This window comes from Herpailurus yagouaroundi, unplaced genomic scaffold (assembly GCF_014898765.1).
Source record: "Herpailurus yagouaroundi ecotype Mexico unplaced genomic scaffold, PumYag 212, whole genome shotgun sequence".
In the NCBI taxonomy this organism is placed as follows: domain Eukaryota; kingdom Metazoa; phylum Chordata; class Mammalia; order Carnivora; family Felidae; genus Herpailurus; species Herpailurus yagouaroundi.
In genome coordinates this window covers 2,063,916-2,085,052 of record NW_024412443.1, presented here as the reverse complement: position 1 = coordinate 2,085,052, position 21,137 = coordinate 2,063,916, and the positions used below count along the sequence as shown (strand labels likewise).

The 21,137-nt window shown below is 49.1% G+C and overlaps 1 protein-coding gene and 1 long non-coding RNA gene across 2 annotated transcripts in view; both read left to right on the top strand.

Moving 5' to 3' along the window:
- LOC121016665 (tripartite motif-containing protein 6-like) overlaps nt 1–5,748 on the top strand; it is a 43,474-nt gene extending 37,726 nt beyond the window's left edge. Inside the window, exons 3-5 of the mRNA XM_040454385.1 lie at nt 1,638–1,812; nt 4,520–4,676; nt 4,778–5,748. Of these exons, the coding sequence (XP_040310319.1) occupies nt 1,638–1,812; nt 4,520–4,676; nt 4,778–5,436 (991 nt within the window). The 3' untranslated portion in view covers nt 5,437–5,748. The remainder of the gene's footprint in view (nt 1–1,637; nt 1,813–4,519; nt 4,677–4,777) is intronic.
- An 11,213-nt stretch (nt 5,749–16,961) lies between these two features.
- Nucleotides 16,962–19,090, top strand: LOC121016701 (uncharacterized). The gene is made up of 2 exons (XR_005784407.1): nt 16,962–17,344; nt 18,407–19,090. It is a non-coding gene; the product is annotated as an uncharacterized LOC121016701 (long non-coding RNA).
- Nucleotides 19,091–21,137: the final 2,047 nt, after the last annotated feature.

Sequence of the window (21,137 nt, the reverse complement as noted above, 5' to 3'; positions counted from 1 at the left end):
TTGACTTAGCTTCACAGAACATGAGCTTTCACCCCATCTGGTCAGTGTAAACCCTACAGTTTCACATCTTTCTGTTTCGTTGCAGGCTGGCCAGAGGACGTCATCTATGGTGAGGACTATGTAGGGGCTGGAAGCGTCTGCTCCCTGAATGTTTATGTGTGCACACGTGTGTGTGCAGTGTGCATGTATGTGTGTATGTGTGAGTGCTGTGTGTGCATGGTATACATTTATGTGTTCACCTGTGTGCCTGTGTGCCATACGCACATTTGTTAGTGTGTGCACATGCACATGTGTGGCGCTTTGTGCACATAAGTACACATGTGTTCTCGTGTGTGCAGTGAGTGCATGTGTATTTATGTGTGCATGTGTATGCACATGCACTTGTGTCTGTGCATATATGTGCATGTGTGTGCACGCACGTGTTTTTATGTGCACGTGCACTTGTGGACACGTATTGCACGCATGTGTGCACATGTACTTGTGTGTGCACGCATTGCACACATGTACTTGTGTGGGCACCCACGTGCACATGTGTATTTGTGTGTGCACATGTACTCATGTGTGTGTGTGTGTATGCATGTGCATGTATGCGTGTGTTCTCCTTTCTATTCCAGGGTGCAGAAATGCTGTGCTAAATGCTGGTTCTATGGCTGTAAACACCAAGTTTTGCTGCCCTGAGAGACCTTAGCTCCTGTTTACTGCCTGAGGGACAGACAGGCTGCAGAGCCCGGGCAGCGAGAGAACTAGCTCTTCCAAGGAACAGCCACTGTGGGGGACACTGTTAGCACAGAGTGCGGAGCCAGTGCCTTTCTGCCCCAGGGCACCATATAGGTGGGAAGCATGGGGGGAGAGTCTGGCTGTGGAGAGGGACCCCCAAGGACAGGAGGGGCAGTACTGCGAGCCACGAGCTGGGCAGATGAAAGCAGGAAGGGGATCTGGGAACACCTGTCCCACCACAGCCACATGGTGAGGGCCCAGGAAGAGACAGAGAGAAGCCAGTCTCCATTCATTCATTCAGTTACAACCATGATCAGATATCTTCTGTGCAAGCAACTGGCCTCCATTAATGAATGTACAGCTTCCTCCTGTCCTCATGGAGCATAGAGTCTATGTGGGGATGTGAGCCACAAGTCAGCGTTTGTTTTTTTAATTATTAAATCTGGAATAACTGTGATAGGAAAGAGCCAGAATACTAGGAGGATGGCCAGGAGCATGTTCAAGTGGGATGTCCAGACCCCTGGGAATGGTGGGGTGCCAACATCTAAATGAAGGAGTGGGTAATGGCAAGACCACAGCTATACGAGGAGGGGTGAACTCGCCCCTGTGGCAGGGAGAGTGGGGTCTGTGGTGTGTGACAGCTGGGCATGTGGAAGAGGTACCAACAGGGCAGGAAGGCTTGTGTGTGCCCCTGCAGAGCCTGGGAGGCTGAGGTAGAGGCCTGGACTTTACAGGAAGCACCGTGCAATATGAGTGAGAACCTGTAAGCAGGGGAGCAGCACTGATGGAAGAGAGGATACAGCCCCGAGATGGGTCCTGGGGCCACAAGTAGCACAGTCCAGAAGGGGCAAGGCAGAGGGAGCAGCCCAAGGTGACCCCCAGCTGCATAAGTCTCTGGCCCTTCTGGCTCCATCTAACAGAAGGTTTGGAGCAGATTTGGGCCAAATAAGTGAAAATCACCATGGACCTCCTAAGACTGAGCTGTTCTCAGACATCCTGCTAAGGACGTCAGATGAATCATTGGATATGCGAGTCTGGAACTCTCAGGAGAAATCGGGACTGGAGACAGGAATTGGGGTCCATGGCAAATATCTGGTATAACTGAACGTGTGAGTGCTACATTTTTTGCTACACCTAAAATTATTCTTTAAAAATTTCTCTTTGGAAAAGAATTAAGATTTTTTAAAAAGGGAAGATACAGGGAAACAAGAAAGATCCAAGATCTAGCGTTGGAGAACCCTGGTATTTGAAGGTTAGAGCAGTGGTTGTGGGAGGGCCAAGGGAGACTTCACCGTGGAAATGTGCAGGTGCAGTGTGTTGAAGGAGCATCAACTTTCGTGCACCTGAGAAGTAGAGTCAGGTCAACCCGGGAAAATGGCCCAGAAAAACTGGCAAGCATGGTACAAAGAGAGGCGTCTCCTGTGGAGAGAACTGGGAGGGAGGTCTCAAATTTATTGCCTGTGTAGTTGAGCTAAGACTTGGTGAGTGGGGAATGGGAAGGTTCTGTTTGTGTTTGCTGTGGTTTTACTTTGAGGTCCGTGGCAGGAGAGCATGCCTGTTGCCTAAAAGGAACCATGTGGCGTGAAGATGCCTGAAGCCTGAAGGGAGGAAGAAAACCAGTAAGAGAATGACGATGCAGAGAAGATAGTCAGCAGCTGTGGATGGGATGGAGCACAGGTCTACACTGTGGCCAGGTGGGGGGTGGTGTGCAAGGGTCCAGCGCATATGTGATGGACAGCACAGGAGAAGATTCACAGCCAGGTGTGGGTGGTGTGCAAGAGGAATCAGTGTACACAGGACACAGACTGAGATCCAGGGACAGGTGTGGGTGGTGTTCAAGGGAAGCCAGTGCACCAGGACACAGGATGAGCTCCAGGGATAGGTGTCAGTGTGTGCAAGAGGAGTCAGTGCACAAGGACACAGGATGAGCCCCAGGGACAGGTGTGGGCGGTGTGCAAGAGAAGTCAGCGCAGAAGGACACAGGATGAGCCCCAGATACAGGTATGGGTGGTGTGCAAGAGGAATCAGTGGACAAGGACACAGGATGAGCTCTAGGGACAGGTATGGGTGTGTACAAGAGGAGTTAGCACACAAGGACACAGGCAGTGCTCCAGGGACAGGTGTGGGTGGTGTACAAGAGGAATCAGTGGACAAGGACACAGGGTGAGCTCCAGGGACAGGTGTGAGTGTGTACAAGAGGAGTTAACACACAAGGACACAGGCAGTGCTCCAGGGACAGGTGTGGGTGGTGTGCAAGAGGAGTCAGCACACAGAACACAGGATGAGTTCCAGGGGCAGGTGTGGGTGGTGTGCCAAAGGAATCAGTTCAGAAGGACACAGGATGAGCCCCAGGGACAGGTATGGGTGGTGTACAAGAAGAGTCAGCACACAAGGACACAGGATGAGCTCCAGGGACAGGTGTGGGTGGTGTGCAAGAGGAGTCAGCACACAAGGACACAGGATGAGCTCCAGTGACAGGTGTGGGTGACAGGTGTGCAAGAGGAATCAGTGCACAAGGGCACAGGTGGTTCTCCACAGTCAGGTGTGCTGTGGTGTGCAAGAAGTCACTATAGAATATTTGTGTATCAATGTCAATTGTATGGTTCTGATCCTATTACTGTGGGTTATATGAGATGTTATCATGGGCATATTGTGTGTGGTATTTTGCAACCTCTTTGTAAGTCTCAAACTGTTTTTTGACATGAATATTTTTTAATGATGAGGGAATTTGGAATAGAAGGAGCCGGGCCCATTGTTCAGCTAGTGAGTCCATGTTTGGCCATCATAGATATGAACATGGGTGGGCTCAATCTGCATGGCCCGGACTCTACAGGGAAAGGGTTTGTATGGAGCAGAGGGTGAAGACTTCAGGAAGCAGCAATGAGAAATCGGGGAGAACATTTAGTCTTTGCTGGAAAGCGAAAGGGAGCAGGGTTCCTTCCAGAAGGAAGTAGAGACCGGGGAGAAAGTTGTGGTTCTGTTAGAAGGAGAGCGTGTGTGCTGTCCAGCTGACAGGGATGGATGGTCAGGAAACATGAGTGTCTGGGGCATCGTATGCAGACCCCAGCAACCAGCAGCATGCCTACTGAATGGGCAAGGGTGGACACCAGCCATGAGATTTCTGTTGTCGTGAAGGTGCCTGCACAGGCAGCTGGGGCTCCCAGCTGATCCCCACCCTCCCTGCCTCTCAGGTGTAGACAGACCCTCCCCCAGGTGACATGATGAGGGCCTGAGGGGTCTGAGAAGGATGGTGGGACAGGAGAGAAGGGATCTGTTTTGGAAGGTGTTCATCTCAGTTTGTGAGGCTGCTAAGGTGTCTCTCAGGGTTTTCCAGATGGGATCTCCCCTTCAGTGGTTGACCCCAGAGCTGTCCAATGGCATCAATGCACCTGTGACCTCATCTCATGTCACCCTGTCTCTTCACGTGTCCTCCTATGTCTTTCTCTCTATCTCTGTCTCCCTGTGTCTTTCTCTGTGTCTCTCTTCCTCTGTCTCTGTCTGTGTCCATACCTTTCTCAGTCTCCCTCTATCTCTCTTCCTGTGTCTCCCTATGTGTATCTCTCATTGTTCTCCTTGTCTCTGTCTCTGTCTCTCTCTTTCCTTGCCTCTCTCTGTCTCTGTCTCTCTATCTCTGTCTACCTGTGTCTGTCTGTCCCTGTCTCTGTCTCTCACGTGCACGCCCACATAGCCCCCCCACACACAAGTGCATATGCACACACACATGCACATCCACATCCATCCTGACACACGGGGCCCTGGGAGCAATGCCTATCTCACAGTGTGCCCCCCTGTCCCCTCATAGGAATCCCCCTTGGCTCTCCCTGGCTCCCCCTGGAGCCGCCTCTGCTGCCCTGGGATGGCCTGTTTGCACAGGATCCTGGACAGAGAAAGGGACTCACAGGGAGCCGCCTCCGCTGCTCTGGGATGGCCTGTGTGCACAGGGTCCTGGACAGAGAACGGTGACGCACAGGGATTCCCAGGGAGGCATGGTTCCACCTCCATGCAGGAGCACAGGTTGGGGACCCCAACCCCTAAACCTGATCCTCTCCTCTTCCCGCAGTGAGCCCATCCCTGGACCCTGACACTGCAAGCCCCAAGCTCGCTCTCTCTGAGGACAGGAAGACTGTGAGGCGGCTGTTCTTTGAACAAGAGCTGCCCAACGCCCCCAGCAGATTCGACCGGGACCCCTGTGTGCTGGGCCTGGAGCAGTTCTCAGCTGGGAGGTATTACTGGGAGGTCCAGGTGGGGCACAGGAAGGCCTGGAACCTGGGCGTGTGCCTGGAGAGCTTGGATCGGAAGGGAAGGATCCCCAAGTCCCCTCAGCACGGACTCTGGGCCCTGGAGCTGTACAAGAAGGGGTTCTGGGCACTTGCCTTCCCAAGAGTTCGCCTGCACCCTTCGGAGCCCCTGCATCGTGTGGGCGTTTTCCTGGACTGTGATGCAGGCAGAATCTCCTTCTACAGCGTGAGCAATGGATCCCTCATCTACGCGTTCTCTGGACTGTCCTTCTCGGCACCCCTGAGGCCATTCTTCTGCCTCTGGACACATGACCCCAGCCCCCTGACCATCTGCTCAGAACGGCAGCCCCCAGAGGCCTTGGGGCCTCCTCAGGGTGAAGGACAGGACAGGTGGGAACCCTCCTCCAGCAAGACCCATGATCTCTCTGCTCCAGCCTGTCACCAATTTGGGGGAGATGTATCCATTCTAAGTCCCAGCTAGATCACATACAAGGGTGCACCTTTCTGGATGATCCTGTGTTATCTCCACTTTCCTTCCCTGTAAAATACTGACAAAATATTATGGGCTGAATCATGTCCCCTCCAGTTCACATGTTGAAGCTCCAACCCCCAGGGCCTCAGAATGGGGCTATATTTGGAGATGGGGTCTTTACAGAGGTGGTTCAGGTAAAAGGAAGTCACTAGCGTAGGCCCTGATCCCATCTGATCCCATGTGACTGGGGTCCTTAATAGAAGAGGGGATCAGGGCATAGACACACATAGGGGACAACTGTGTAAGGACACGGGGAAGAGATGGTGTGTGGATGCCAGGGAGAGAGGCCTCAGGAGGAACCAGCCCTGCCACACCTGGATGTCATGCTTCCAGTTCCCAGGACTGGGAAAAAATAAATGTTGTTTAAACCTCCCAGTCTGTGGTATTTGTTACAGAGACCAAGCTGACTGTTACACCATATCATTACATGCTGTGGGGTGATTTTCTGAAATGAATTTAGGGCATATGTTTAATGTTGAGCCTAGTGCCAGACATGAAGTAGTTGCTCCGTAAATGCTAGCCTTGCTCATTCCCTCCTCTCCCACCTTCTTCCTGTTCACACCCCTCTCCTACCTACCCACTTCCCCTTCTCCTCCACTCTCTGACACTCACAAAGTCCTAGTCATCTGGTCTACCTTGGATCCCACCTCACCATGGCAGGTCGGTGCAGACAGAGCTACGTTGAGGCCAAGCCAAAGATTCCAGGGCTCCCTGAGGTTGGTCAGGGTTGAATCAGGGCATGTGGGCAGAGAGAGTAGCCTAGACACAAGTGTGGATGTGGAATCAAACAAGGCATGAGCATGGAGGGAAGGTGAGACTCAAACCACTGCCAGAAGCTGCTTCCACCCTACTTACGGGTATGATGATGGAAGGAAGCTGGAAGGAGCCTGGGAGCTCCTGGGGAGAACGCTCAGGGCTCCCCAGTGAGGCTGGTCCCCTGAGTGCTAGGAGAGGCCAATGGGGGCATGAGCAGGATTGGGATGGTCCATCATGTGCCTCCCCTGGCTGCAGCTGCCAGATCTGATGTAGAGTGAAGGCTTGCCCCCCAGACATGGAAGGGGTCTTTCTCCCAAGGAGGGTCCCTGGGCTGTGACCCCATGTGACCTTGAGGGTAACTCAACACTCACTCTGTGCACATTCTGTTGGTTAGTGTGTGTGCTCACACCCAGACATGAAAGAGAGATTCTACCTTAAGCAAGTTGTGTGCATTTGCACATAACATGGGAATGTCTCATTTCATCCCAATGCCCCCCAACCCAGAGGGCTGTGTTGCTGCTCCCTAGAGATGGGGACCCAGGATGTGCACAGTAAGGGCCCCATGGTGGCCATGATGCACCTGCATCCACTGCTGGACTGGAAATGCCCTCCGATTTCTCCCAAGCCTACCCGTGGTCCCAGGATGCCCTTCTGCCATGGGGCACAGGCCTCCCAGTGCCCACCTGCAGGGCTCATGGGGGCAGAAAGGTGCCCTACAGAGGGGTCACAAAGTGGAGAGGCAGCTGTGGGGGTCCACGTGGGCCTCCAGCTCTTCCTGGGTTCAAAGGGCATCAGGCAGTCACAGGTCAACATCATAATGTAGGGACAACATGGGTCATGATGAAGGATGCACTTGTGTTGGAAAAGAAGAAGGAAGGAAGAAAACTTGGGGAAACTTGGAGCAGATGTCTGCAGAGCAGATGTCCAGGCAAACACTTGCAGCTCCTGAGAAACTGCAGTGAGTTCAGTTGTAGCCCCCAGAGGATTTGCCCACCCAGGACCTCAGAATGTGGCCTCATGTGAAAATGGGGTCTTTGCAAAGGTGATAAGGTCGGGGGTGGATCTTGAGGTGACAGCATCCTGGATCAGGGAGGATCTTTATGAGACAAGGGAGGGGGTTTGAGACAGCCATGTGGTGATGGAGGCCACAAACCCACAAAGCCTGGGAGTTCGGCAGCTGGGAGAGGCAGAAGGGACCCTCCTGAGCCTTCAGAGGGAGCACAGCCCTGTGACATCTTGATTTCAGACTCCTGGCTTCCACAGCCCTGAGAAAACGCATCTCTGTCATTGTACACCACTGGTTTAAGGTAGTCTCAGGGCAGCCAGAGAGGCTAATACTTATATTGTTGAGCCCAAATTATGCAGGAGGAATGGGACCTGTCCACAGCAGGGACTGTCCTTTGACCACAGGACACACAGAGTGGAACCCAGGTTCCTGCTAGCCTGAGAAGGTTTTTTGAAGCTGCTCCCTTTCCAAATAAAGTCATTGTGGTGGTTTCTCCTATGTCCACTAGATGGGGCCCTGGAGTGAGCATGATTCTGGGTGTGTCCATGAGGTGGTTCTGCCTGACATTCACAGCAAATCTGCAGACTGAGGGAAGAAGATGGCACTCCCTAATGTGGGTGGGCCTGATCCAATCAGGCTGACCACCCAAAGAGGGCGTTCTGAAGAGGACATCAGCTTCCTTACTCCCCTTGGATATGAACAGACACACGACAGATCCACTCTTCTGGGTCTCCAGCCAGCAGACACCCTGTAAACCTTGGGATTTTCCAGCTTCCATAATCATGTGCACCATTCTTTAAAAATGTATAAGGAATTTTGGGAGCGCCTGGGTGGCTCAGTCTGTTAGCATCCAACTTTTGATCTCAGGGATGTGAGTTAGAGCTTTGTGTTGGGCTCTCCACGGGGAATGGAGCCTGCTTTTAAAAAACCAAAATGCTTAAGGAATTTTTATAAATATTTATAAATGTTTTATCTATCTAAATAAGAAGTGCTATAAAATGTGTATATTTCTACACATATATAAATATAAATATTTATGTTAAAATTTATTAAAATGTTTAGATTTATAAATATAAATATGGAATATTCATGAAGTATTTTAAAATATTTTGTATCTATATAAATAGATATGTTATACAATGTGTATATTTCTATACATATATAAATATAAATAAATATTTACATTATTTATTAAATGTTAATTTTATAAATATAAATATGGAATATATATACAGTATTTATAAAAGTTTTATATCTATGTAAGTATAATAAGAAATGCTACAAGATATGCATACTTCTGTAAATATATAAATGCAAAACAATTACTGAAATGCTTATATTTATATATATGAATAAAATGGACTATTTATAAATATTTTGTAGCTATATAAATATAAGTAAATAAGAAATGGTATAAAATGTGTATATTTCTATAAACATATAAATACAAATAATAATAAATAATAAATAAAAAGTCGAGGCCAAGTCGAGAAGGGGGTTCAGAGAAGCCTGACCAGAGTCTGGTCCAGGAGAGAGCATTTGTCAGAGGGAGGAAGGCCCAGTGCTCCATGCAGCCAGCCCCTGCCCAGCCCAGTGGGCTCCTCGTGGAAGGTCATGTCCACTTCCATAACCCAGTGGGCTCCTCCTAGAAGTTCGTGTCCACTTCCCGACCCAGTGGGCTCCTCCTGGAAGATCGTGTCCACCTCTCCAACCCAGTGGGCTCCTCCTGGAAGGTAGTGTCCATTCTCCAACCCAGTGGGCTCCTCCTGGAAGGTCGGGTCCACCTCCATGTGGGATAGAGGAGGCCCTGCATGTGGAAGGGTTGGGTGTGAGCTCTGCATACACATGCAGTTAGAGCCAAGATGTGTACCCTGCCTCCTTGTCCCACACTGCTTCCCGGGAAGACACACCTTCCCATGCCACATGTTACCTGTCAACAGTAAGCAAGGAAGGGCAGTCAGTTCCTTGGGCCACGTTTATTCTCCTACTTATGGAAAGAGTGTTTTTTAGGCTTGACACAGATTTGCATCATAAGGTCAAAGCCAGGTCAGAGCCTGGAAAAGTTTGTTTCAAGGATGACCCCAGAAATGCAGCAAGGAAGGTAACACTGGGAGAGGAGGAAGACTGTTTTCCCTGTAAATTTGACTAACCAGAGACACAACAGGAGAAAAACAAACAAACTGATTAGCATCTGCATGATGCATACGCGTGGGGGACTTGCAGGACTGCTTGGAACTTGGGTCTAAAAACTCACTTAAGACAAGAAAGTGGGAGTAGGTAGGGAGCTTATGGAAAAGCAAATGTCTTTTTGGAAAGATGAATGAGCCCTCAGGAAATAGACCAGAGATGTGCCCGTTTGGAACCAAGTTCATCTGGGATTGAGGCTGGCTTCCCTCCTCCAAGAAGAGATTAGGATTGTTCTTGGGGAATATTTAGGACCTCTGAAGTTTCCTTTTTTCAGGCGGCCCTGCCTTAGGCTGATGTAGGATTTCAGGATCTCAAAGGCCTTAAACTGAAAATAATTATGCCGCAGTCCCATATTTTAGGGTGGCATGCCCCATCTCATCTCCAAGAAGCATACAAGTCTTATTCCAGCTGTGATGTGACTCAAAACCACACCTCCAGTAATAGAGAAAATTAGCAATTTTGTCCTGAAAGAGTGAATGTAACAGTGTCTATAAGATATACAGAGGCTTTTACTAACTGAAAGAAATCTGAAGAGGACTTTTGCTTTTACTAAAAAGGTGAAAAGCAAAGATAGGATTCAGCATTTGATTGCAGCAATCTGTCCAGAGGCAGCACACAGCAGACCAGTGAGAGTGGCGCCACCCAGCTCCTTCCCCGGGAACCACACTTAGCATCTCAGCATCCAGTCGCCAGAAATTTGAACTATCTATGAGCATCTGTGCTTTATCTTGATTTATATTGTGCATCTGTTAGCAAGGGGTCAACATGGTGGAGAAGTAGGGGGATCCATACTTCCCACATCTGTCAAACAAAGAAGTTCAGAAGCCAAAGGACTTTGAAAACCAGAGCCTGGGAGGAAAAAAGACAGAATCTACTAGGAAGAAAATGGGAAAGCTGGAAAAAAGATATGACTACTCCAAGGAACAAATCAAAGCACACCTGGTGGAGGGTCCAAAATATCACTATGAGTAGGGTAATAAAATAATCAAAGTCACAACAATAGACAGCATGTAACAATCTCCAAAAAAACACCTCCTGAAGGGCCAGGACCTGGACAGTGTATGACCCTCCTTTAATATAGAAGTGCTTGCAGGTGCAGAGCAGACAAAAAGCTTTTAAAATGTATAAGGGACAGAAAACGAGACAAAATGATGAAATGGAAGAATGTTCCTCAAAAGAAATTCCAGGAAGTGGTGACAGCTAATATATTGATCAAAACCTTTTAAGCAATATAACCGAACAAGAATTCAGAGTAATAGTCATAAAATTAATTGCTTGGCTTGAAAAAAAAGCATAGAGGACAGCAGAGAATCAATTGCTACAGAGATTAAGGGACTAAAATATAGTCATGATAAATTAAAAAATGCTATAAATGAGGTGCAAAATAAAATGGAGGTAGCCACAGCATGGATTGATGAGGCAGAGGAGAAAATAGGTGAATTAGAATATAAAATTATGGAAAAAGAGGAAGCTGAGAAAAAGAGAGATAAAAAAAATCCAGGATTATGAGGGGGAGAATTAGAGAACTAAGTGATGCAATCAAGCAGAACAATATCCCTATCATAGGAATTCCAGAAGAAAAGAGAGAGAAAGGGGCTGAAGGTGTACTTGAACATATCATAGCTGAGTACTTCCCAGATCTGGGGAAGGAAACAGGCATTGAAATCCAAAAGGCATAGAGAACTCCCTTCAGATGTAACTTGAATCAATCCTCTGCATGATATATCATAGGGAAACTGAAAAAATACAAGGATAAAGAGAAAATTCTGAAAGCAGCTAGGGATAAACAGGCCTTAACATACAAAGGTAGACACATAAGGGTGGTAGCAGACCTATCTACTGAAACTTGGCAGGCCAGAAAGGAATGGCAGGAAATCTTCAATGTGATGAACAGGAAAAATATGCAGCCAAGAATCCTTTACCCAGCAAGTCTGTCATTCAGAATAGAAGGGAGAAGTGTCTATTCATGTTTTCTGCCCATTTCTGCCCATATTTTATGATTCTTGGAGCAATTGTGAACAGGATCAGTTTCTTTGTCTTTCTGTTGCTTCATTATTGGTGTATAAACATGCAGCTGATTTCTGTACATTCATTTTGTATCCTGCGACTTTGCTGAATTCATGGATCAGTTCTAGCAGACTTTTGGTGGAGTCTATCGGATTTTCCATGTACAATATCATGTCATCTGCAAAAAGTGAAAGCTTGACTTCATCTTTGCCAATTTGGATGCCTTTGATTTCCTTTTGTTGTCTGATTGCTGATGCTAGAACTTCCAACACTATGTTAAACAACAGCAGTGAGAGTGGATATCCCTGTCATGTTCCTGATCTCAGGGAGAAACCTCTCAGTTTTTCCCCATGGAGGATCATATTAGCTGTGGGCTTTTCATAAATAGCTTTTATGATGTTTAAGTATGTTCCTTCTATCCCAACTTTCTTGAGGGTTTTTATTAAGAAATGATGCTGAATTTTGTCAAATGCTTTTTCTGCATTGATTGACAGGATCATATGGTTCTTTTCTTTTGTTTTATTAATGTGATGTATCACATTGATTGATTTGCGAATGTTGAACCAGCCCTGCAGCCCAGGAATGAATCCAACTTAATCATGATGAATAATTCTTTTTACATACTGTTAAACTCGATTTGCTAGTATCTTGTTGAGAATTTTTGCATCCATCTTCATCAGGGATATTGGCCTGTAGTTCTGTTTTTTTGCTGGACCTCTGTCTGGTTTGGGAATCAAAGTAATGCTGGCTTCATAGAATGAGTCTGGAAGATTTCCTTCCCTTTCTATTTTTTGGAACAGCTTGAGAAGGATAGGTATTATCTCTGCTTTAAATGTCTGGTAGAATTCCCCCATGGAAGCCCTCTAGTCCCAGACTCTTATTTGTTGGGAGATTTTTGATAACTGATTCAATTTTTTTGCTGATTATGGGTCTGTTCAAATTTTCTATTTCTTCCTGTTTGAGTTTTGGAAGTGTGTGGGTGCTTAGGAATTTGTCCATTTCTTCCAGGTTGTCCAGTTTGTTGCCATATAACTCTTCATAGTATTCCCTGATAATTGCTTGTATCTCTGAGGGATTGGTTGTAATAATTCCATTTTCATTCATGATTTTATCTATTTGTGTCATCTCCTTTTCTTTTTGAGAAGCCTGGCTAGAGGTTTATCAGTTTTGTTTATTTTTTCAAAAAACCAACTCTTGGTTTCATTGATCTCCTCTACAGTTTTTTTTAGATTCCATATTGTTTATTTTTGCTCTGATCTTTATTATTTCTCTACTCCTACTGGGTTTGGTGTGTCTTTGCTGTTCTGCTTCTATTTCCTTTAGGTGTCTGTTAGATTTTGTATTTGGGATTTTTCTTCTTTCTTGAGATAGGCCTGCATTGCAATGTATTCTCCTCTCAGGACTGCCTTCGCTGCTTCCCAAAGCATTTGGATTGTTGTATTTTCATTTTCATTTGTTTCCATATATTTTTTAATTTCTTCTCTAATTGCCTGGTTGACCCATTAATTCTTCAGTAAGGTGTTCTTTAACCTCCATGCTTTTGGAGGTTTTCCAGACTTTTTCCTGTGGTTGATTTCAAGTTTCATAGCATTGTTGTCTGAAAGTGTGCATGGTATGATCTCAACTCTTTTTTACTTATGAAGGGCTGTTTTGTGACCCAGTATGTGATCTATCTTGACGAATGTTCCACGTGTACTTGAGAAGAAAGTATATTCTGTTGCTTTGGGATGCAGAGTTCTAAATATATCTGTTAAGTCCATCTGGTCCAATGTATCATGCAGGGCCCTTGTTTCTTTATTGATCCTGTGTCTAGATGATCTATCCATTGTTGTAAGTGGAGTATTAAAGTCCCCTGCAATTACCACATTCTTATCAATAAGGTTTCTTATGTTTGTGATTGTTTTATATTTTGGGGAGCTACCGTATTTGGTACATAGACATTTATGTTAGCTCTTCCTGATGGATAGACCCTGTAATTGCTATGTAATGCCCTTCTTCATCTCTTGTTACAGCCTTTAATTAAAGTCTAGTTTGTCTGATATAAGTATGGCTACTCCAGGTTTCTTTTGACTTCCAGTGGCATGATACATAGTTCTCCATGCCCTCACTTTCGATCTGAAGGTGTCCGCATGTCTAAAATGAGTCTCTTGTAGACAGCAAATAGATGGGTCTTGTATTTTATCCATTGTGATACCCTATGTCTTTTGGTTGGAGCATTTAGTCCATTTACATTCAGTGTTATTATTGAAAGATATGGGTTTAGAGTCATTGTGATATCTGTAGGTTTCATGCTTGTAGTGGTGTCTCTGGTACTTTATGTTCCTTGCAACATTTCACTTACAGAGTCCCCCTTAAAATCCTTTGTAGGGCTGCTTTAGTGATGATTAATTCCTTCAGTTTTTATTTGGGAAAACCTTTATCTCTCCTTCTATTCTTTTTTTTAATATGAAATTTAGTGTCAAATTGGTTTCCATACAACACCCAGTGCTCATCCCAACAGGTAGCCTCCTCAATGCCATCACCAACCTTCCCCTCCCTCACACCCCCCATCAACTCTCAGTGTATTCTCAGTTTCTTAAGAGTCTCTTATGGTTTGGCTCCATCCCTAATTTTTTTTTCCTTCCCCTCCCCTATGGTCTTTTGTTAAGTTTCTCAGTAGCCACATAAGAGTTCAGAAGTGAAGTGATGAACTTTGTTATGTGAATTTCACTCCAATTAAAACACACACATACGCACACATGCACACGTGCACACTTGCACACACACACACACACACACACACACACACACACACACACACTATGGCAATCCCTTACTCCAGAGTTCAACTTGGGAACATTTACAGGATGGCCAATTGGCCATAAGTGCTTCCATCCATGTAGATGCCTCCAGGCTTCAAGTTCAGACACATCCAGGTTTTCCACATGCTGTGACTGGGTGTCTGTGTCCCCCATGTGGCACTTTTCTGCATTTTGCACTAGCAGGACCTCTCACGCTCAGCAATGTTCTGTACTGTGTCTGCTGCCCTGAGCCTTTCCAACCAACCCCTCCTCTTGGGATCCCTGCCCACCAAGTAGAGGGACTGGAGATGCTCCAATGGTCCCACCGCCTCTGCCTGTCTACAGAGCATTCCTCCCCAGACTCACTAGGGCATGTAAGAAGCCATCATCCTCTGGGATTCTGTGCACATATGTGGCAGGGGCTTCTGATATCCTGCATCCAGACCACGTACCTTCCCAGAGATTCTGGTCTCTGTCAAAATCTCCCATGGGTACTCAACTCCATTTCTGGTAGACAAGAGTCTGTGGTCCCATGACCCTAGAGTGTAAGGTGGTTGGAGGATCCAGTGGGATCACTGATGATAAGAAATCCACAGTGCTGCCCAGAACTCAGTGATACACTCCCCAGGGACAAGCAGGTTCAGTTGATACATGTCGCCCACCACGCTCTGCTGCTTTGACGGGTCATATAACATCTCTAAGCTCCAATAGCCTCTTCTGAAATGCTTGGAAGTGTCACTCCACGGTGCCACTGGAAAGCATAACTATTTGCAACTGTTCTGGGAGCAGTGGACTACAATTCACAGGGAAGGCAGTATCATTACACTGTCAGGAGGAACATAAGCAGATTGCCAAACCAGGACCAGTGGCAGCCAGGTGAAAAAAACAAAACAAAACAAAACAAAACAAACAACACAGAGATAAAAAATTAAGCAACTTTCACAAGGAAAAAAAAAAGTCAGTCAAAACCAATCTGCTCAGGGCAGTCCACTGCCTGCAGGTGAAACACACACAGGTCAGCACAAACTTTTCAGAAAGCTTGGGGTCCAGGTACCTGCCTGCAGGGTGCAGAAGGGGTAAGAGCAGCCAGGACATAAGAAGCCCAGGAGGTCAGAGGGAGGAGGCAGTGTAACAAGGCCCCAGAACTATTTGGGTTTGTTTTTTTTTTTCAAACCTGCTTTTCTTCAGGCTGCCAGGTTGACCTGTTGACCTAGGTTTCTTTGCTAACTCAGCTAACAGGCACCTCTAGACTTCTCCACTTTTGTCCTGGTTCAGAACGGGCCAATACGGGACCCACGTGACTGGGAGATTCTGGAAGAGCTCAGACCCTGTCTGGGGGGGGGGGGCGCGGGGGGACCAGAAGTCAGCAGTACAGAGGAAGGCACCTGCAGTTTCTGCTTCCTGCTAAAATCAGTTGTGGCCTTTGGGGACTGAAAACCATGCTGCAGGGGCGCCTGGGTGGCCCCCTCAGTTGGACCTCCGACTTGGGCTCAGGTCATGATCTCGAGGATGGTGGCTTCCAGCCCCGCATTGGTCTCTGTGATGACAGCTCAGAGCCTGGAGCCTGCTTCAGACTCTGTGTCTCCCTCTCTCCCTGCCCTTCCCCCACTCATTCTCTCTCTCTCTCTCTCTCTCTCTCTCTCTCTCTCTCATTCTCTCTCTCTCTCTCTCTCTCTCTCTCTCTCTCTGTCTCAAAAATAAACATTAAAAAAGTTAGTTAAAAAAATTAAATTAAAAAAAACAAAAACCACTATCTTGGAAGCTCACACATTTTACGTCCTTACCTTTCTCTGCCTCCCCCCATCCAGGGCCGGCTGGGCCAGACTCCGGGAGGCTAGATTAAGGCTCACCTCTGGAGTCCTCTGCGCCAGACTGTTTCAGGCCATAGGCACTTGGAAGAACCTAAGTAGGGTCTTAGCTGCGGAGGAGCCGAGAGTACAACACTAGATGGGAAAAAGGGGGTGAGCGGCGGGGGAGGGGTGGGGGAAGGGGGAAGTTTTCCCCAACCCTCTTAGGAGTCCCTGGCTGCGTCTGAAAATGAAACCGACAGAGGCAGTGTCACAGGAGAAAAGCCTACGACCTCATTCAATAGAAGCTTTAAGGGAGACAGACAACCTTCCTAGGAGACAGGCCGGAGTATTGAAGGCTAGGCTCAAGAAGAGTGCGCAGCCCTGGAGGAACAGGATTAAGAGCCTGGGGTTAGCGTTGCACCCAGGCGAGGAGCTCAGCAAGGCCTGCCTTGGGGTTCCCCGTATTCGGAGATAAGGCGTTAAGGGCCTGGGCCATTACCAGCCTGTGTGCCAACCTTGGCTGTAGGACTTCAGCCGCACAAAGACAAGGAAGGACAAGGACAGACGAGACGGGAAGAGACAGCAGTAGGTCTTCTGGCTGTATTCGGTGTTGCAGCAGCACGGCCTGGACGATGGTCGCGCCGCCCAGCAGCTTGTCAGCTGGGGGTCGTAGCGGGTGGCCAGTTGCAGGCTGACTGGATGATGCGCGCCCTCTTGCCTGCGTGCACCTTGCAGCCCTGCAAGTCTTGGTTACATGCCTCCCAGTCAGTCGCCGGCCAGAGAGCTTTATATTCCGGGAGCGCCGCCACTGGATGCTGTATTCATCAATGGGGTGTGGGGACTTGCGGCCCTGGATCCTCATTGGCTGCTGTGCGACGCCATGTCCTGCGCTTTGTCCAATCAGACGAGATCTGGAAAGTCGCTTCATTTGCATACAGCCCGGGAGACGCCTGCGGCTCTCCAGCCTCCCGGTCGCCCCTGCGGGTTTGTCTGGCATAGGAATGGGCCTTTTGGCTCGGGCACACTTCTCAGGCCCCCGTTCACGCTCCGGTTTCCTCCGAAGTTGCTGACCCCGGCTGGCAGGCGGGGTGCGCGGTGACCCCGCAAGCCCGCGGCAAGAGGAGGCCTGCAGCGAGCACAGAAACAAGGAGCACTAGAGCGGCTGGGCTGGACTTCCCAGAGTGTCGCCTACATCCTGGTCGCCATGGCACCGGCCAGGCGCTGCGCCCCAGCTGTGCGCTCCCCTCCACCGGGGTACGAGGGCCCGCTCGGTCACAGGAGGCGAAGAGGTGGCGCTTCGGACCCTCGCAGTCAGAATACAATTCCTCAAGGTAAGGAAAGAAAGGAGGCTGCGCGCAAGAGCGACCGGGAGAGGTTGCCTGTGCAAAAGGAGACCCCATCCTTGGTCACCGAACGAGGTCAGTGGTGGTTTTGCTGTGGGATTGAGACCGTTTACAAGATGATTGTTCTGCCCAGAAGGAGACATGAGTTTGTATCCATGGCCCACGTGTTGCGTTTTCTGTTGCTTTTTATGTAAATTTGCCCACTCGTTGGCGCAAAACCGACCTGAAGAAACAAGACTGTGGAGATGGTTGTCGTGTCCTTTGAAAGTTTCATTCTGACTGGTTGACCTACTTGACCATTTGTTGTGCTGATGATGTTTTAACTGACATTTTTTTCTTTCTAAGTGGTTTCATACTTACTTGGCTCACTAGCACATCGTTTCGCGGAGGAATGTTTAATAAAACCTCAGAGTCCAAAAGATTATCTTCAAAAGGGGGGGTCGGGGTGGATTTCAGTGTATTTGTCTCATTTAAATTAGGTCTTCAGGGACGCCCGGGTGGCTCAGTCCTCTTCAGCTCAGGTCACCAACTCACAGTTCATGGGTGTGAGCCCCACATCAGGCTCTGCTATTACTGCACAGCCCAATGCAAACCTCTGCACCTCCCCCACTCACACTCTCGCTCTCAAAATAAATTTTAAAAAAATATTTAGTAAATCATGACTCCAGAGTAAGATTCCTGTTAGGAAATGAATGAAACACCTCAACTTTGATAAGCCATCTGACTGAGGAGACTCCCGAGCGCCTGGCAGCTACTTTACTGCTTTTTTATTTCAACGTATTTATTTTGAGAGCATGCTCCAGAGCCGGGGAGGGGCAGAGAGAAAAGCAGAGAGAATCCCAAGCAGGCTCACTACTGTCCTGGAGGAGCCAGAGGCAGGGCTCGAGCTCACAAACCTCAAGATGGTGACCTGAGCTGAAATCAGGAGTCAGATGCTTAACCGACTAAGCCACTCAGGCATCCCTTTACTGCTTTCTTCTGCCTAAACAAATGTCACTTTCTGACGAGTTCCAGCTGTTACCCAGTTTGTGGTCTTTTGTGCCCTTCCAGGAACTAGCCTTCCCTGAGAAGATGCTGGGCACGCACTGTGCCAGGTCTTTGGATGCTCTGGGGACAGCGGCTCTGGTAGCCCAGGGAGGCCCAGGGCAGGGGGCTTCTGGAAGCAGCTGCCGCTGGGGACCCCTGCCTGGCTTGGAGTCTTCAAGACAGGAAAGAAGGAAAAAGAAGACATTCCAAAGAGGATGGGCAGAGGAAGGTCCCCAGAAATCTGTATGGTGTGTGGTGGGCCAGAGACCCGTGGAGTCTGTAGGTCTGGACCAGTATACATGCACATTAGAGTCGATGTTCTCTGTTCATTTATTGCAGCCCCCAACACCTTCCAGGATGTACACCGCTGTCATATTCCAAAAGCTTCTCAGGATTTTCCCCCCCAAACACGCACAGGCACCCACACACTTGATGAAGAGCCAGTTACAGAAATCCGAGTGACTTACGCCACCCTGGAACTGACTTCCTTCCCAGGCGTGAAGTCCTGTGTTAGGTAGGGACCCCCAGTGTCTGCTGGGTCACCTTGGTGCCTTTTCTTCTGCTTTGCTGTCACCTCCTTTATCTTCATTGTCCTCCCCAAAGGCACCTACTCAGACAGGTACCACTCACCAGTTCTTGGAGTGTCCTGCAACCTTGAATTGTTCGGCGTGCACACATTTTAAGTTTCAGTAAAAAGTCCGTCCTGTTGTTTTGTGTTTTTTTTAGTTTAATTTTTTTAATATCTTCTATTTGAGAGACTGAGTGCAAGCAGGGGAAGGGCAGAGAGACAGAGGCAGAATCTGAAGTAGGCTCCAGGCTCCAAGCTGTCAGCACAGAGCCCAATGCTGTGCTCGAACTCCTGAGCAGTGAGACCATGACCTGAGCCATTGTTGGAATGGACTGAGCCACCCAAGTGCCCCAAATAGTGCCATCTTATACTTCTTTATTTTTGTGACTCAGCATGGTGCCCTTAGACAGTCCAAGTTCCCCTGTGTCTAGTTCCTGTGTCCCCAGGGCTGCGGCCTACTCCGTGGCCTCCATCCCCCATTTGACTTCCCACCTCCCCCTTGTGGGGCACTGGAGTCTGCCCTGCCCACCCCCTCCCCCATGACAACAGAGCCTTGAATGCTGGCATGTGCATCACCCTGTGGGCCTGGGGAGGACATCTTTGCAATAGGACATTTGTATAGGGTTGCTGGGTCCAGGGTCACTACACCCTAAATGCCAGGACATCTGGCAGCTTGAACTCCAGAACGCAGCAGGAGAGCAGGGGCTTGGGGTAAGGGTGCAGGGGAAGGGGGGGTTGCTGTCCACTGCCCCATCTCCATCTGGACATTGTGACTTCCAGGCACTACTAACTTTGAGCATTTCTCCCTGGGCTTCTGAGCCTTCTGGCTCCTCTTCTGCACCAGCCTTGGCTGTGGGTCTTGAACCCCATTGCTCTGGGCTCTTCCTGATCTGCAGGAGTTTCCTGCATGGTCTTAGTATGACCGACGTCAGTTGTGACATGCCAGCCTGCGTTAACTCTGGCCGCGGGCCGCCCGGCTGAGCAGAACAGGCATTTTGTACAAGCCTTTGTATCTTACCTGAGGGGACAGTTCCAAGCACTGGGTGGCCCCACTGGCAGGCAACGATTGACAGTATTCTCTTGCTGTGACCCCACCCCACCGCAGGACCCCCACCGCCCACGGTGAGAGGGTGGGTGTCAGTGCCCAGGTCTACAGAGCTCTGCCCCTTGGGAGGAGCTGCACCTGCATCCAGGACACCATCGGCAGACCAGCCTCTCCCCGGACACCTCTGCTGGTCTTAGGCAAGCACATCCGGTCGGGGCACCCTGTGTGCACATCTCTGCAGGACCAGCTCCACCACACAGCCCCCACACTGTAACGGGGACCCAGGTCACGCCCAACATCTCAACACTACAAACAAGGTTCCGTGACTGTCCGAGGTACACCGGGGCCAGAAGATGCTGTCATCCAAGGCACGCTGGAGTGCGGTGACACAGGGTACAGGGTAGCACCCAGCCCAAGGTGTAGTTGGCTGGGAGGCAATCTCTGAACCTAACCCCCAGGGGACCCTGCTAGGAATGTCTGTGTGCCCAGGGGCCCTGGGCCATTCCAGGTGGCCTGACCACGTGACACAGGGCAGGGTCTCTGGTCTGCGGCTGGACTTCATGGCACCTGTGTTGGGCACTTTTACTGGACTCTGCTGCTCCCCACTTCTCCCTTCAGCTGACCTTTACCTGTCTCCTCACCCTGTGATAAACGGTCACTGTGAGCACCACAGCCTTCAATGAGCTCTGGGAGCTTTTCTGGCAAATCACCAAGTCTGGGGGGTTGGGGGCGGGTCCCGGGCCTGCCCCCCCCCCCCCACCGACCTCCCAGCCAGCCTGCCTCTCCTGTTTATGGAGCTTACTCTCTCAGGCGGCTGTTCAAAGCAGCGGTGCTGGCTCACACCCCCTCAGGGCGTCCTGACCCACATCATCTGGGTTCCTTGTTTCCAGCCCTAACAGAGAACTGGGGCGCCACCTCCCCGGCCCTTCCCGGAGCCTGTCTGACCAATGGTGTGGGCCTCTCCTGCTGTGCGGCTGTCCTGCACCTGGTCAATCAGCACTCCGCAGAGTGCAAAGGGCCCCCCAGTGTGTCTCTGCCCACCAGACTCAACATCCCTGAAACTGGAAACAAGCAGGTCCGCCTGGGATAGATAAGGGGGATCGCCAGACTCAACATCCCTGAAACTGGAAACAAGCAGGTCC